At 38.7% G+C, this 16,654-nt stretch overlaps 1 protein-coding gene across 4 annotated transcripts in view; it reads left to right on the plus strand.

Annotated features, from left to right (window-relative positions):
• Positions 1–16,654, plus strand: part of ZDHHC15 (zinc finger DHHC-type palmitoyltransferase 15) — a 23,970-nt gene continuing 7,316 nt past the window's right edge. The window contains exons 1-11 of one of the 4 annotated variants that reach the window (XM_062584313.1): positions 1–124; positions 492–518; positions 2,959–3,053; positions 4,310–4,430; positions 5,283–5,352; positions 6,049–6,081; positions 7,205–7,376; positions 9,290–9,422; positions 10,621–10,747; positions 12,223–12,332; positions 15,764–15,846. In XM_062584313.1, coding sequence (XP_062440297.1) covers positions 7–124; positions 492–518; positions 2,959–3,053; positions 4,310–4,430; positions 5,283–5,352; positions 6,049–6,081; positions 7,205–7,376; positions 9,290–9,422; positions 10,621–10,747; positions 12,223–12,332; positions 15,764–15,810 — 1,053 coding nt within the window. In that variant the 5' untranslated portion in view covers positions 1–6 and the 3' untranslated portion in view covers positions 15,811–15,846. The remainder of the gene's footprint in view (positions 125–491; positions 519–2,958; positions 3,054–4,309; positions 4,431–5,282; positions 5,353–6,048; positions 6,082–7,204; positions 7,377–9,289; positions 9,423–10,620; positions 10,748–12,222; positions 12,333–15,763; positions 15,847–16,654) is intronic. The other 3 variants (XM_062584315.1, XM_062584314.1, XM_062584316.1) reach the window with 3 other exon arrangements.

The following is a 16,654-nucleotide window of genomic DNA, read 5'->3' on the forward strand; positions in this document are numbered from 1 at the left end:
CGCGGCATGGCCCTGTCGCGGGGGCTGCGGTGCTGCCAGCGGGCGTTCGCCTGGGTGCCCGTCGCCATCATCGCCCTCGTGGTGCTCTGGTCCTACTACGCCTACGTGTGCGAGCTGTGCCTGGGTGAGCGCGGGGCCGGGCCGGGCCGGCGGCGGGGCGCGGCGCGAGCGGCTCCCGTGGGGTCGGGGACGGGCCGGGCCGGGCCGGGCCGCGCCGCGGCGCCCGGAGCTAGTGCAGGGCGCGGAGGCGCCGGCCGGGCGGCTGTGAGAGGAGCCGGGACCGTCCCGCCGGGCCCTGGGTGCGGGCCGCAGCGAGGGCGAGCGCGGCGGGGTCACGGACGTGCCCGCTCGACGGGGCTGCGCGCTCGCCTGCTGCTGCGAGGCTTAACTTCTTCCTTAGAAAGCGTGTGTAAAATTAGGAGTGTCATTTGTCGCAAAAACTGCTGTGGGAATCGTGTTTGCGCCATAAGCATGTGTTTTCTCTTTTTCAGTGACTCTGAGCAACCCTGTGGAAAAAGGTATGGGAGTTTCATTTACAATTTGGCGTTTAATCCTGGTGTAGAAAGGTTCACAAATGTTCTAGTTAAAATAAATGCCCGTTGAGAATCACCTTTGTATTTTCACTGTAGCTTCTGTTCTCAAGAACAGAACAAAGCATAAATAATTTGGAAAAAAAAATAGGTTTTCCCACAATCCTGCTAAGCTAACTTACTCTTTCAGTGTTTTCTTCCTGTATCTGCACATCATCATGAAGTATACGGCATGTATTGTTAGAAATGCTTTTGGATGTTTTGGGAAATGCCCCTGTTCAGTCTCAGTAATAAGCAGAAGAATGTTAAAAGGCTGTGATCCCTTCTCTTCCCCAAAACCCTATATATGTTTATCTGTATATGCCCACAGACATTTTCTTGCTTTCTAAGCGTCCAAAGCTGCTTTTATAAGCTAAACAGAAAAGACCAAATCTCTTCTGTGATCCGTGTGCTCTTGGTACTTTCAGTGAAAGCTGTTTGTAAGCTTTTTTTGTAAAAGAGACACTATTCCAAAAATTTTACATCTGTTTCCATTGACCAGTAACCATTCATCAAGTGGTGATAACTTTGAGTCATGAGCACAGATGAGTTAGGGCAAACTTTTCTGTCTCGAGCACTTTTCAGATTCATTCAGTAGTACGCACTAATAGACGTTGTTCTGAGGTCCCGGTATCGTGAGGTTACTGAACAAATCAGGCAGAGAAGCAGAGCTGCTTGATTAGCTAGTTCCCACCAGTGCGTTGTTGAAAGGCCCCAGTCATGCCCTAAGTAAAGGAGTTGGTGGCAATTTTCCTATTCCTCCTCCTCTTCCCTGAAAATGCCCTGGAGACATTTGAGTAGTACAGATGGCCTCTCTATCTTCATTTCCTGTTCCTGGCAATGAAGAAGTTCTAGCTGGTTTCAGCTGGTGGATTGTCCCATGAAAACCAGTGCCAGCTGAGCCTTTAAAAGATCCTCCAGGTTGCTGCATCAAGGAAATTCTGTTTGTGCAAGAGAGCTCTCCTAGTATTTGAAACTCTTACAAAGAAGAGCTTCAAAGAACATAGAAAGCATGTTGTTAATGATTATTCAGCAGGAAAAACAAAACAACAACAAAAAAAAAAATACTTGCCAAATCTGTTGATGCCTTTCCATCTCCCTCTAACATGCTGGTATATCATTCTATCAACAAAATTTAACGTGTTGCAAGATTTTTCTCCTTAAATAATATTTTAAAAATGACTGAGCTATACCTATATTTAGTAGGAGAATAACATCTCAAACGTAGGAGCATAATAATGTATTATTATTGATTCACATGATCATTCCCACAATCCATCGCAATCTTGTGAACCACATTGCATCATTTGCCATCTCACCAGAGTGTCAAACCTGTGTTTGGCATTTATGCCAATTAAATTTTCTCCCAGTTTACCTGAGAAGTTAAGAGGTGTTTGGATTTTAGACTGTTTCCAGCAGTAGTAATTGTTTTAATCTTAGTTTGCTAGAATTTGAAGTTTAAAGGAAATAGGGAATAGGAAAAGTGTTGTTATTATGATTAAACACCATGTTTAAATAAGACTGTCTCATACCTCTATGATCTTATTTAATTGAGTCTTGAGTTTTAAGAAAATAACAATCAGATTGTGTAGCTGAAGGAGATTTTCTGTTGGCTTTCTGAACCATTGTATGTTTTGCTCGTGCCCAAAGGCTTTGAAATAAAGTTTGCATATTGAAATGAAATTACTGTGAGACATGTTAGAGTTCATGTGCTCATGTTGCATCTAGTGGATTACTGTTCTTTCTCAGTAATCAGAAGACTGGTTTTGCTTACTTTGAGAGATGTTTTACTGTTTTATTAGGTGAACTGTGGCAAATCTAAAAGATGTTTAACAAGAAATTTGATTTTTTTTCTCCTGGTTATGTAAAGCTCTGCTGGAGCATGTTATTTTTTAAAGTCTCCTGAGTGGTAAAGAATGCAGGGCATTGTGTGGACAATGCACTGACAGTGTAATTGTACTGTGATTCTAGTTGTGTTCAACAGCAAATGAACCCAACACCTAGAGATTCCCAAGTAGTGCAGTACTGACTTTTTTCCTGCTTGGCACCAGCCAGTTCTGGTTTGTCCACGTCTAGCATATGGGGAAAAGGAAGGAATCGCATCCCTCCAGTGGTGCTGTGTTGTCACTCCCCCTGTGGGGTGAACTCTTATGGCTGTGCTCTTATTTACCAGTAGAATTGGATCAGGTGGAGGAGGGGGAGGCATATGAGAAGGTAACGCCTAACTGCAGCCACAGATTTCTGAAATTCTACTCATCCTTTTACCATTAACTGTATTGTAATACTTGTTGGCCTTTTTTTTACTGTCATTGTGAAAGATTGCAGTTATGCCTATCAAGAATGCAAGTTCTCTTTCTTCTTCTTCTTTTTTTTTTTTTTTTTGTTTTAGTGGCCTATCTTACAATATTCCATATTCTCTTCGTACTCTTCGTGTGGACATATTGGAAGTCTATTTTTACTCTGCCAGTGCAGCCAGATAAAAAGGTAGGAGTCCAAGCACTTTTCATCCAGTGCAGAATGGAAGCAGGGATGCTAAAGAAAGAACTCAAAAATCCTGCAATTTGTAGATCTGGACAACTGACCTGATTTCCTAAAGAGAAAGAAAATGACCTAGTTTTCACTCAAAAAGAGAGCAGCTTACCATTCTGAGAATCCTATGACTCCCCCAAGAGTCAGACGCGGTGTTGACTTTTAAAACTGCCTTTTCAGGTGTTCCAGGAGAAAATAGGATTTTTAATGCTGCATATAATGGCATTTATGATTATTAGCTAACTTACTTATTTACAGTGTCTTTGACCTCCAAGCATTTAACAAGTTGTGAGCCAAGCCTGACCTTACTCATCCTAACCGTACTGGAGTCTTATGAGTAAGGACGTTAACTTTTGGGTTTCACTCTCCATTGAAGATGTCACAGCATAGACAGAAACAGATATATTTGTAATAGTAGTGGGGTTTCTCATATCCTGAGCCAGCTATCCCCCAGATCGCTGTGGCACATACGTGAATGTTCAGTTTCCCTCAAACTCTAGCATTACCTGCTCTGCTGGGAGCTCTTTGTGGATTTGAATAGGTGTTTTTATAGTAGCTAAGCTTGTTTCATTTGTCAGCTTTGTCTTTGTGATAAAGAAGAATCATTTTCATTTTAAACATGCTAAGATTCTGATGTTGCATGACTGTGAGAGTAAGGACTGTGGCAATGTGCGTAGCCTACAGTTTTTAATTTGGTGCTAGGTATGTGTGTAGTGAGGTATGTAGGCACACCTGTGCTCCTGCACTGTTCTGGTCACGAGCATTGTAAAAGATAAATACAACAATGTACCACAGTGAAGAGAAACTGGGGTTCACTGTGACAAAAAATACACTGTTTCACTTTTATTAGGAAAGGTTTAGAAATAGGAAACTATAGTTGGAAACAGATTCTTGCTCACAAGAGAAGAATTTGAATAACATTTCAGGTATGTTATTCATGGAAAATAGTTGTGCAAAACAACAGTAGTAGCAGCACATCTAATATGTTACATTTTGTGATCTCAAATTCACTTTTGCATTTTTTGTTGATGTATTCTGCCTGTCCAGTACTTGCTGTCTCTCTTTGTGTCTCCTTAACAAAACACATTTTCACATCAGATTAATCTTGTATGATATAAGGAGTGGGCGATAAAAGTGTTCCCAAACAGAGTGTTTGAAACATTTCTCTCTGCTGCATGAGTAACTGGTTTTCTCTTGACTTCTGCTTCTAGTACCATATGTCCTATGCTGACAAAGAGCGCTATGAAAATGAAGAAAGGCCAGAGGTGCAGAGGCAAATTCTTGCCGAAATTGCAAGGAAGTTGCCAGTGTACACAAGAACGGGGAATGGAGGTCAGCTGAGCAAAGGACTTTGTTTCTCTAAACCTAATCAAGCAGGCTAAGTGGCATATGTTAGCTATCCAGATTATACTGCAGACCAGCAGAGCCTTCCCAGTGCCACTGCATACACTGGAGAGCTCTTGTGCTAAGAATTTTGATGCTTCCTCTCTCAGGCTTTATATTTGGGAAAAGCATGCAGCCTTGAATACTTCAGTCACCTTCAGTGGAGTATCAGGTGCTGGCTTTGAGCAGCGATACGTCACCGTTTTATATTTACAGTTCAAAAGCCAACTTACATTGTCTGCATTTAGTAATATAATATAATAACCAACATCTGTAGTAATTTTTACTTAAAGTGGAGTTTAGCTTAGGGTTGCGGGACGTAATTCTATAACAGATTTTTTTGACCTTGTTCTGTGGTTAAATGCATACTGAACTCTTTTCAAAGCTTAAAGGTAATCCATGTTCAGAGTGGAGGTCCTGACCTGTTCATTTTTATTCAAAAAGCCAAAGGATTCTGAAGCAAAGAACGGCTATATAGGCAATTATGCAAATGGAGTGTATTTAAAGTCTGAGTAAATGTGGAAGCCAGAGGGAAGTGTATAACTTTTTTTTTTTTTTTTTTAACCACTTTTAAGCTGATTGTATGCTTAAAGTGAGGATTGTCTCCTGCATCTGCAAGTTCTTAAGGGAATAATAAGCATTGCTTATCTGATGATGACCTGCCAGCAGAAATCAACTGCAATACACCATCTTTTAAAGTGATAGAGAAGAGAGATATAAATGGTTATGAAATGAGCAGAATGTTAACTAACAAGCGAGGAAAGAGCACTTTACTCAGTATTAATATTTCTTTAATTTCAGGTATTCGATTCTGTGATAGATGCCAGCTAATAAAACCTGATCGTTGTCACCACTGTTCTGTTTGTGCTATGTAAGTTAATGGATTGTTTCCCACTGAAGTGAGTATAGTCACTGTAAAGTAACGGTGAATGATATGTGAATGAGCTTGTTCTTCACATACTTTTCCACAAGTAAAGGTGCTCAGGTGCCTCTGTTTCAGTAACAGCCACCAGCGCAGTAACAGCCACCAGCGCATGAACCTGTGTGACAGCATTAGCATTTGCACTTCTGCTATTTGTAGCCCTACAGTGTTTGCAGTTCCCGCACCCACAGATATGAGTGTTAGGTTGATGGAAAGTGTGCCATCTAGTGAAATATTAGCTGACTACTTTAGCAGGTTAAAACTAGTATTTTGAGGAGGGCTTTTTTGTTTTGTTTGGGTTTTTATTGATTTGCCCTAAAAAAAAAAAAAAAAAAAAAAAAAAACTATTACAGTAACACCTGTGATGTAAGTTTTAAGCCCTCTAGGACAGGAATAATCTTCATGTCCTTTTATCTTGAATAGTACCAAGGACATTGTAAGATCTTAAAAAGTAAGAAGTATCTTAAAATTATACCTACCTTAAAGAATTCAAGGAGATAGTATCATCTTAACTTTCTATCATTATAGAAAAGTATCATCTTAACTTTCTATTATAGAAATCTGCCAAAAATACTAGACACTTTTGCTGTTGATCTGCAGTTGGCAGTTAAGTATCAGATACAATTTTTTTTTGTCCTTTTGCAGATGTGTGCTAAAAATGGATCATCACTGTCCGTGGTATGTCCTAGATACTGGTTTGTAATTTTTTGAAAATAGAGACTGTTTAACTGCCTTTTCTCCATAGAATATTGTCAGTATGCCTCTTTCATTTTAGACCATACCTCTCTCTGTGCTGGGAAGTTTATAAAATAAACATAGTTTGAAAGTGCCTGAAACATTTGATGTTTTTGAGAGGCAGATTATTCGTATATTTGTTCAATTAGCTATGCATAGAAAGCTATTATTTTGACATAATTTAAAATGCAAATACTAATTCGGTCGTTGATTATTATTCAAATTTTAAAGAGACCTCAACTTAGCCTTTAAATTTGGATATATAATCATTTGAGCATGCAGTTAGTGGTTGCTTTCAACAATAATATTTGCATGCAGTTTGTTTCTAAAATGATGCCTGCCACTTGTGCATGATAAGTAGACTGGTGCATGGATGAATTAAAGCTTATACTTTGAGAATTACTGCCCCTGAATCTCTTAAAATCCTCCTTTTCTTAAAAGGAAGATTTCAGAAATTGCAAGCAACGCAGACGTATGCCCACCTGAACCTCCCAAGTATTCTTAAATTTAGAAGGTTTTTCAAACCTGAATTCTGAGGCGAATGTTGTGCCTACTATATTTTCTGCATTCCCTTGTACCTCTTTGGAGTTGTTCTATGCTTGGAGAATTATAATCAAATAGCAGGTTGATAGATTTTGTATACAAACAACTCCATGTATTGCAATGGTGAATCTGTTTTCTTGAGTTTTCCAAACAGTCAAAGTAAAATAGAAATCATGGATCTGATTGCATTTGCAGACCAGAAACAGACACAAGTAATTAAACCATGCTGCAGTGACAAATTTACCTGTGGTACAAACTTTAAAATGGATTGCAAAAATATGAACTGTGGTTTTACTTGGCATTATTAGCCATCAGGTGAAAAGCAAAAAGTGAAGAGTTGAGTTATATTTCATTTTGACCACTAAGGGGAGGTATTTATTGAAGAAATTGTGTTGTATAATCAAGAGCCTTAAGTTTAAAAAAAAAAAAAAAAAAAAAAAAAAAAAAAGAGAGAGAGATATTCATTGTCTTTGTAACTGTGTGCTGTACATATCCTGATTTCAACTTTGCTTTTATTCTCTAGGGTGAATAACTGCATTGGATTTTCTAACTACAAATTCTTTCTACTCTTCTTAGCCTATTCTTTGTTGTATTGCTTGTATATTGCTGCCACAGTCTTCAAGTATTTCATTAAGTATTGGACAGTAAGTTGTGGAATCTGGTTACTTTTTCGTATCCTGGGAGTCTCGTTGGGGGTTAGTCACTCTTTCATTTTTAAATCAGCTGAGGGGCTACCTTTGTCCTATGATGTTTTTTTTCTGAGCTCAGATGTGAGTGTAACTCCCATTATATGTCTGAGATGCACAGACTGAGGAGAAAATAGACCTCAGGGATTTCATAGACTTAGCTCCTGGAAAAGAAGTTACGTCGTTTTTTTGTACAAATCTATTGACCAGCATGTGTATCATAATTATTTGAAACTAATCACGAGTTTCTTAATTTTGGAAAATTCAAATGTCATTCAAAAGAAGACACACCTCACTGAAAGAGAGATGCAGATTGGTATTTAAAAAAATGTTTTGGTAATTTTTCAATATATGTAAGGGTATATCATGAGTCATACGATGAAGTCAGGGGTGATATATTGGGATAAACAGCCTGAATTAGGTCGGGCTCTTGGTCTTAACTGTGGTTAATTTTCCCAACTCCAAATTCAACTGTCATTGGTGGTCATATCTCCTTACTAAAAAAAAAAAAAAAACAAAAAAACAAAAAAACTAATGATTAGGGAAGAAATTGTCTTCTAAGTAGAAATTCTCAACTGTCAACATTTGACACTTTTAAAGTGGTTGCAAGAATACCACCTACGTGTTTCAGTTGTATTACAGGAAACCATTAATTGTAGGTGGGTGGTTTTCTTTTATGTTGTTTTTTTCAACTTTCTCTATACTGCTATCTTTTGGATTAGGTCTCTTGTGCTTAGGGAGAGAGCAAATAAGGGAAGGCACAGAGTGCAGACCCCGGGGTAACTACCATATTGTTACTCTACCTGATGGTTTCCAAAAGCTTATTTTCTTGAAGATTATAAGTTCACTTCTCTGTTTTGATATCAAAGTATAACATCCTGCCACTGACTTGTACATATTTACATAACAATATGTCATTTTTAAAAAACCTTGTTCATTTTCTAATATGTGGATGATGCCTTTTTTAATATAAAAGTTGACTGAAATACAGCATGCTACTTATTCAGTTACCGATTATAATTTATATGCAAGCAATGCCAACTGACAGTTCTATTATGAAACTGGGCTTTGTGTCTGTAGGTTTTTGTCTGCTGTGCTGCTAACTCTATATGACTATATTTAAGTAACTTTGCTGTGCATTAATTTATTAATTTGGGGGGGGGGGGTTAATGGCTAATCACTGAAGTAAGATGCCTCCTGAGATACTCATAGGATACTAGCAGGAATTCTTTTTCATACTGAGAAAGGCACAGGACTCTATCTGTGTGCTTACATATGTGGGATGCATAAAGGCTAAGAAGTAACTTTTTGATTTGAGTCCCCACATCTACAGCCTGTCTGTAGGTGTATGCTTACAAGCATCTCTGGCATTTACCTGTCCGACTGTAGAAGGAAATGACCTGTAAGACCTTGCTTGGCTTTTACTCTTTTCCAAACCAGCTACACTCAGATCTGAATACACCTGCTTGCTAGTGGAAAATCTTAAGGCTATCTTGCAAAAGAAGACACGCTTCCCTGAAAAAGAGCAGTATTTTAATACATGTACAGGAAAGAGTGAAAATTAAAGGAAGCTCAGCAGAATGTAAACAGGGTTTCAAAGAGCTTGTACCTGACAGTTTTACTGTGAGTATAGGATGTGCTTCCTGGATCCAGGTGGGAAACTATGATCCTGCTGGCTCTGTTCCATGCAAAAAATTGATAGCAAAACCCCACTCTTTCTGCTTGCGATACAGCAGGGAGAACAAGCCAAAACATGTCTTCTTTTGTCTTTTCCCACTTTTTGTAGTAAGGTATGATTTTTGTGTGCACAAGTTTGAGAACTCAAAGTAGGAGTTTTAGAGGATGCTTTTGTTTTTCTAGGAACAAAGAATTTTCTGCTTTTATTTGTCCTTATCAGTTGTTCTGTGCGCTGTTCTTTTCAGGGTGAGCTGACTAATGGACGTTCCAAATTTCATATCCTTTTCCTTCTCTTTGTGGCGGTCATGTTTTTCGTAAGCCTGATGTTTTTGTTCGGCTATCACTGTTGGCTTGTCAGTAGAAACAGATCTACTTTAGGTAAGATTGGGTGTGTATGCACCGAAAAGCAGTGCTGTAAGAAAAAAGACCTTTGTGTTCTACTTCTAGATATTCCAGCTGGCTTATGAGGGCAGGGAGAATTAAAAGATTTTTGCACAACACTGCAGGAATTTCAGTTCAAATGAGTTGCATTTATCAGCTGATGTGATGAAAACCTTGTTAGGGAAACCGGAGCCTTGAAGTTTAAGGGTCCAGTTATGCAGATGTTGTGCATAAGTGTAACTACACTTGCTGTAGAATCACTGTGGCTTTTTAATAATATGGTTGTTCATGCTCATATGCTGGAGTGCATCCTAAAACAGCTCAGTAAGATTGTGAAAAAACAGTGTCCATCTTCACTGATGAAGGCAAAGAAATTAGGTCTGTAAAATTAAACCAGTGAGCTGAGAATCTGAAACGCTGTGAATTTGGGGGAGTGATTTCTATTTCCTTCTTCAGATAGTGGTAATTCAACTTCTAAAGCTTGATTGGATAATGAAGTTTTGTAACAAAACAGTAACAAGAGTTTTGAGCAGATACTCAGATTTTATAAAATTACTAACTTTAAAACTCATTTCAAGGGGCACTGGAGCTCATCTAGCCCAAAACATCAGACCTCTGCAGCAGCTTAGAAGGTAGATAAAACTGTTTCTAGTGCACTTGAGGTTCTTCTCCCCTCTCTTTATTCTCTTAATTTTATTTCTCACTGTAACAGAGGGTCTGTCTGCATATGTTTGTTCCTAATGCTTATTCATTATATTATTAATGAATGAGGCAATTCAAATCTCCAGTGCCACTTCTGAAATATGCTTTGAAAAAAAAATATTTATTCTGCAGTTTTTCTAGTCAGAAATTTGTAGTGTCACTGTGTTCCCACAGAGTTTTAACATGAGTCTTATGCAAAGTTCCTTAAACTCTTCTCTGCAAAAATTTTTTTTAAGTGCTTTTAATTGGGTTTGTGTTTATTCCATATGGTTCATTTGTGAGAACAAATTCCTACTTTCAGTTTGAAAGTTACAGAAGTATTTACAGGCTTTCAAAAGTGTATTATTTTCACACTTTGTATGTTTGTAATGCTAATTCATAGTATGGCAGATCATGTTGTGTATGTTGCAGCCATCTTAGGATGTACGATTCTGTTTCAGTGTATTTAACATTAATTTTCTTATTTTTTCACTGAAATTGCATCTATCTGTAGAGGCTTTCTCAGCTCCAGTGTTTCAAAATGGCCCAGATAAAAATGGATTCAATCTAGGCTTCGTAAAGAACCTTCAGCAAGTGTTTGGAGAAGAAAAAAAGCTCTGGTTACTACCTGTTGTCTCTAGGTAAGTAATAATCAAGTCAGTGCTAAAAGCTGATACAATTAACTGGAGAGACTGACTTCTGAATGGCTGAATGAGTGTGTTACATCTGTGTTTATGTGGCTTAGCTAACTGCTACTGTACATCATTGTAATTGCACCAGTGAATGCCATATGTGTTAATCTGGTTCACAAGAAGTCTGGAAGCAGAAGTTTTTTGTGGTATAGATGCATTATACAGAATGTTGTTTTTTCTGGACTTCTGTAGTGCATGTGTGGATGGGCGTTCACTTGAAACATGCTGGGTTCTTCATCTGTTGGACTCCTATGGCTGAAACAGAATTTATATTGCTTAAATCTCAGGGGAAAATGTTGTTTTGTCCCCTAGTAGGCCAATAGGAAAGTACACTCAAGTTAAACTCCTTTAGTAATTGGACACAATGTAGAATAACTTGCTAGCCCAGCAATTCACAATCTTTTGAAATAGCTATATATTTGCAGTGTACAAGTCCAAGACCTAACTGCATCACCACTGCCATCTCCCTTCCACTCTTAAAGGTAGTTCAAGGGGAAAAGGTTAGCACAGAGAGCCTTTCTGTTGATTAAAGGTGAGGCCGAAGTGCTGGTCGGAGACACGTTACCAGCACGTATACTGATCTTAGGCGAAATGCCCAAGTTATTTTCCTTGGGTGAAAAGAAATCATCAGAGGAAAAAGGTACTTCAGCTAAGTTCACAGTAATTCTGTCTATGCTGCTGGATGTTAGGGAATACAGTTTGGTGTAGACCGAACTAAAACATCCTCTTTTTAACTTTACTAGTTTACATTGCATAAATTTGAACTTACTCTCAAGTGCTTGTTTGATATCCAGTCTCTCTCTCTCTCTCTCTGTGTGTGTGTGTCTGTCTGTCTGTCTGTCTCTCACACACACACCCTTATATTTTGGCAATAGTAAAGCAAAAATGGCTATAGGAATTTTAGGTTTTTGCAAAGTGCATTTTGCAAAGTGAGTCTTTTATTTGTATTTCAGTATCATTTGAGTAAGACTGGGGCCATTTTCTGTTGGGTGTGGTTCAAACACATAAGTAAAATCCATGGTATAAATAGGTAAAACAGATATAGTAGATTTTGTCAGTTTCCCCATCTTTCTAGCTGTCTTTAATTAAACTTTTTCTTGCTGTTTCCAAATAACTTGACTAAGGCACATTTGAGTTCTGCTGAAAATTAATTTATTTGGACTGTAACTTCCTATTCTCCAAACAGTTTGCAGGAATTCAGGATCAAAACTACTTTGTAGTAAAACTTTGTATCTTAGCTTCCACAAAAATAAACTCAGTATTTTTTCAAATCTTAAAAATATTTTTAAGTAAACATTGGAAATACAGGCAGGCAAAACTGTATGTATGAAGATGAAAGCTAAAACAAGGGTCAAACTTGATTGTCATCCTTCAGAACAACTTGCTGCTTTTTACAATATTTTTCTCTGCCTTTTTCCGTGTAGTCAGGGAGATGGGCATTTTTTCCCAATGAGAGCTTTGTGCGAAGCTCAGAATCCTCTCCTAGCAAATGAAGAGCAGTGGGAAGATGATGGAATAGATGAAGAGCCACATGGTAAGGTAACATAAAAAGAAATTAGTTGTCTCTTGACCTACAGTGACTAATGGATGAATTACAAGAGCTGGCTAAAACACTGGGCAGCTCTGACTTGATTGATGAATACAGACTAAAAATAAGCCCTTCTTTGAAGTTGACCTTTTCTTTTTCTTTTTTTCTTTATTTTAAAATCATAGCTTTATACTTGCAGATAAATGGACTGAGAGGTTGTTACTTACAAGTTGCAAAGAGAAATTGAAATTTCCACAGATGAAGTGAATTGGTACATAAATGCTATTATGTGCTGCACATTTACTGGAGACCTGAAGTTGTGGCTGCAAAAATAGAAAGACTAAGTTTTTTTAAAAAAAAACATATTTATTCTCTGAGAGTTATGCAAGTGTGCATGTAAACACCTGTATGCAGAGTTTAGGAAGCTATTTTATATTTAGTTTGTTCTGCTTTGGTACAAGAACACAGAAGTTATTCACTTAGTTTTGATTCTTGCCTAGGTATTCTCTGTCTAATCTGTAAAAGACATATACATGCTGAGAACAACTACAGGTGATTCAGGATGTTTGCACAATAGGTTTGGTGATTTTTTTTTTTTTTTTTTTTGAAATATAAATACACTTTTATGCTATGGACATCCTCTTAGGAAAGACTTTATATATCTGTTATTTGACTGCTTTTGTTAGACACATCCAAAATTAGCCTGATAATTCATTGCCATTGTTTTTCTCCTCTTGAACCGGAGGGGGCTTTCTCACATATTTATCTCGCTCGCAGCTTTGGTCTTTGGAGAATACAACATATAGCAGAATATCAGGGTTAATGTCAGAATCTCTGGTCACTGTGTTTGAGAATTCAGAAATCTTGTCACTAAATTAAGCAAGGACTCACGTTTTTTCTGTGGAGCAAGGATATTGTCATAATTTATAGGAACAATAACGTTGACAGCAACTTTACTACATCATGATTTAGCAGATATGTCCCCTTTAAAAGAAATATGATAATCTCACTGACATTTTCCCCTTAAAGAGTGATGAAAGCATAATTAATTCTCAGGTTACTGTAACTAGTGAACCAAGCAAGTGTACTTGTTAGGAGCCTAATTAAAGGAGTTCCACGTCCTGAGATATCAGCTAATTTGGCATAGCGGTCCTTTGAGTAGAGAAGTCATCTGTTATGATTGTAGGAATTAAATTTCTGTCTATCAAGAAATTTTAAAAGCTACTTAAAAGTCTGAAATGAGCAGAGATTGCTCAGACAGTCCAGTGGCAGACTTGGGAATTCAGTAAACTGAGATAAAAGACGAGGTTTGCATCTCTGTTTTTTAAGGCATGATTTTAGTATTTAATAGCATCTGTCAGAAAAAGGTTAAGTTTAAATCAATGCTAAACCCTGCATCAATAACTGACTTTGATCAGTTTTAAATCAATGTGGAGAACCTATGGCAGAAACCTGTGTCAGTTCAGCTAAATCTATTGCTAGATAAATTTACTAAAATCAGTATGGTTTTGTATGTCTACCAGACCTGTAGCTACTAAACTGATTAGATCAAAAAAGGTCTTCCCTAAAACAGCGGCAGGCAGTGAAATTTCAGTGAGACTAGTGGCCCAGAGCCAACAGGTCCTTTTATGTTCCCTTGGACATGCAGATTTTAGGCTTTCCTGAAGATACACAGAATAAAGGGCAGTTCTCTGGAAGTTCCCATTGGAAAACGTGTGTTATAGCTTGCATGACAAAACAGATGTCTATGATAATATATAATGAAAATGACCTGATAATGAAAATAGCAGTCGTTCCTCATATCCGTAGTAAGGAAACCAGAGACCTAGGCAAATCTAGTTGTTTTGGATGTATGGTTGGGGGGGATTTTTGGTGGGGGAGAGAGGAGGACTGTTTGCTTTTTATTTTTCTTTTGTTGCTTTCATAGAGAAAACTCAGGTGGAGAAAAGGAGAGTAAGTTCTGTGGCAAGCTGATTTTTGACATTCTGCTCAATCTTTTTAACTCTCATGTATTACACAGCCAGCTCTGGATTTTAAAACTGAACAGCGCAAGATCAGTATAAGAAATCTACAGAGCAATTGGATCTTGCTCCTGTTTCTTCAACAGATTTTTTTTTTTTTTTTTTTTTTTTTTTTTAACATAGGACAGCTTGTTTCACTTAGGTATGTTTTGCTTTGCAGATGGGGAGAGATGTAACATGATACATGCCTACCTCTGAGGCTATGAAGATATTTATGCGTATAAATTGCTTTGAGATTCTTAGCTATTAGTTACTGTAATAATACAGTTTTACAGAGCAGAAAATGTGGTTTACGATTAGCTGGATGTTATTTCCATTCCATACGAGCTACTTTCAGGGTGCTGGTCTTTTTAAACAGACCCCTTTTGTAGTTCATAGGGTCACAAAAATAAAAGTTGGTTAGAAAGGGTGTCCGGAGGTGTCTAGAGCAACCTCCCGCTTGAAGCGGAGCTGCTGCCAGCACTAGATCAGAGCAGCTGTGGATTTGTCTGGCCGAGTCTCTGCTGCCCCCCAGGATGGAGATTCCACAACCTCTCTGGGCTGCACGGCCCTCCTAGTAAAAAAATGGCCAGAAGCGGCAGCTAGTGGCTGTCATTCCCTGTCTGGCACTATCAGGTAGAGTTTGGCTCTGCTGTCTTTGCAGCTGCCCTGCGAGCAGTTGCAGACTGCGATTAGATCACCCTTGAGCCTCCTGTTCACCGGATTAAACAAGCGCAACTCCCTCAACCTTTCTTCATAGGTTTAAAGTAGAAATTTCTAGGCTGCTTATATACGGCTTGAGTCTGACCTGCTCTGCCATTTATTTTCTGGGATTTGGACTGAAACTGTGTATTTTCATAGAAACAGGAGGTTTTTATTTTGCAAGTGAAAATATTTAGGAATAAATGTATTGCCATGTATCTTTACTACTGCTGTGTCAACGAAGCTGTAGTCAGAGAACATGATTTCCTGCTACATTAAGCTTTGGTACTCTCACTTCCATCTCTCAGAAGGGTTTGGGGAAAGTGCATTGCAGACACAATTGATGCTGTTTTACTCTAGCTTGTTTTCTCACCACTGCTTTTCTTTCTCCTAAAGCATCAGCAAATGAAGCACTCTAAGTAGAGTTTTCAGATTCTATTGCATACAATAGAAGGAAAGCAGTATAATTTTCTAGCTTAGAGAGGCCTGAAATGTTCCATTAAAATGGAAAGATCTTGATTTGTCATGGTGGCTTTAAAGCTTGTGACATGCTTATGAAATAAAGCCAACAATAAAGTAATCTGTTTGAAAAGTGGTGTTCAGTTAGCTCTGACAAGTGGTTGCCTATTTTTATTTGGAGTGATTCTTAAAAACACACTCCTACACTTAGTGAAGAAGGTATTCTTAGTGAGAGGAACAGACGTACTTATCTCTACTTTCTTTTTCATTGTATAGATTCCAATGAAGCTTCATCTCTTGCCATAGAAAGAGAGACACAGTGATTTGAAAATGCAACAGTACAAAGCTTGTTCAGAAAGGTCAGTATTTCTTTCTTGGTTATCTTAAAAGCAGGAGCTCTGCAGGGAATTTGGTAGGTGGATAACTTTGGACAGATTTTGGCTTTAACAGCAGTTTATCCCTCAGCACTTGGGCAGAGTCATACTGAAGGCAGGACTGCAGAGTGCAGACCTTCACAGTGGCTTTGCAAGCGGTGGAGCTGTGGTGCTGGTCTGCCAGCTCGACTCATGAGCCAGCTGAAGGACAGAGATACTCTCAGCAGAGTGCATGTTGATGCAACTGTACATGATAGTATTTTGCCAGTGGTGCTACCTCTTACTCAGAAATATGTGGCTTGAGAACAGTGGCTGTCCAAAAGCCCTGGGCCAGATGCTCGCTCAGTTTACCCGAAGCTGAAAGGCACAGTTTGTTGGGGAGGAAATAAACCCTGCAGCTCCTCTGGTGGATGTGGCAACCGTGGTTCTTGCCACTAAGTTCTACAATTATAAGAATGAAAATCTGGCCTGTGATTCGTGGAAGGTGTGGGAAGGTGGAGATACGGTCTCGAAAGAAATTGAAGATGAGAACAGCCGTGCTGCCTGCTGCATGCGACTGGGAGTAAACGAAAGGGATTTGCAATATCCTGTCAGCCATTACTTTTATCTGGTTGTCCTTCACCCTGGACAAACGAGTGCAGCAGCGCATGACACATGGCTTGGGGAAGATGATGCATACCAGATTGTTCACTGATACACAACCTGCTCTGACTTTCATAATAGTGGGGAGGAACCCCCACACTCACCGTTGCAATAAGCTGCAGGCTGTGTCCTCAGTCTCCATAAAAGAATT

This window comes from Rhea pennata, chromosome 11 (genome assembly GCF_028389875.1).
Source record: "Rhea pennata isolate bPtePen1 chromosome 11, bPtePen1.pri, whole genome shotgun sequence".
Classification (NCBI taxonomy): domain Eukaryota; kingdom Metazoa; phylum Chordata; class Aves; order Rheiformes; family Rheidae; genus Rhea; species Rhea pennata.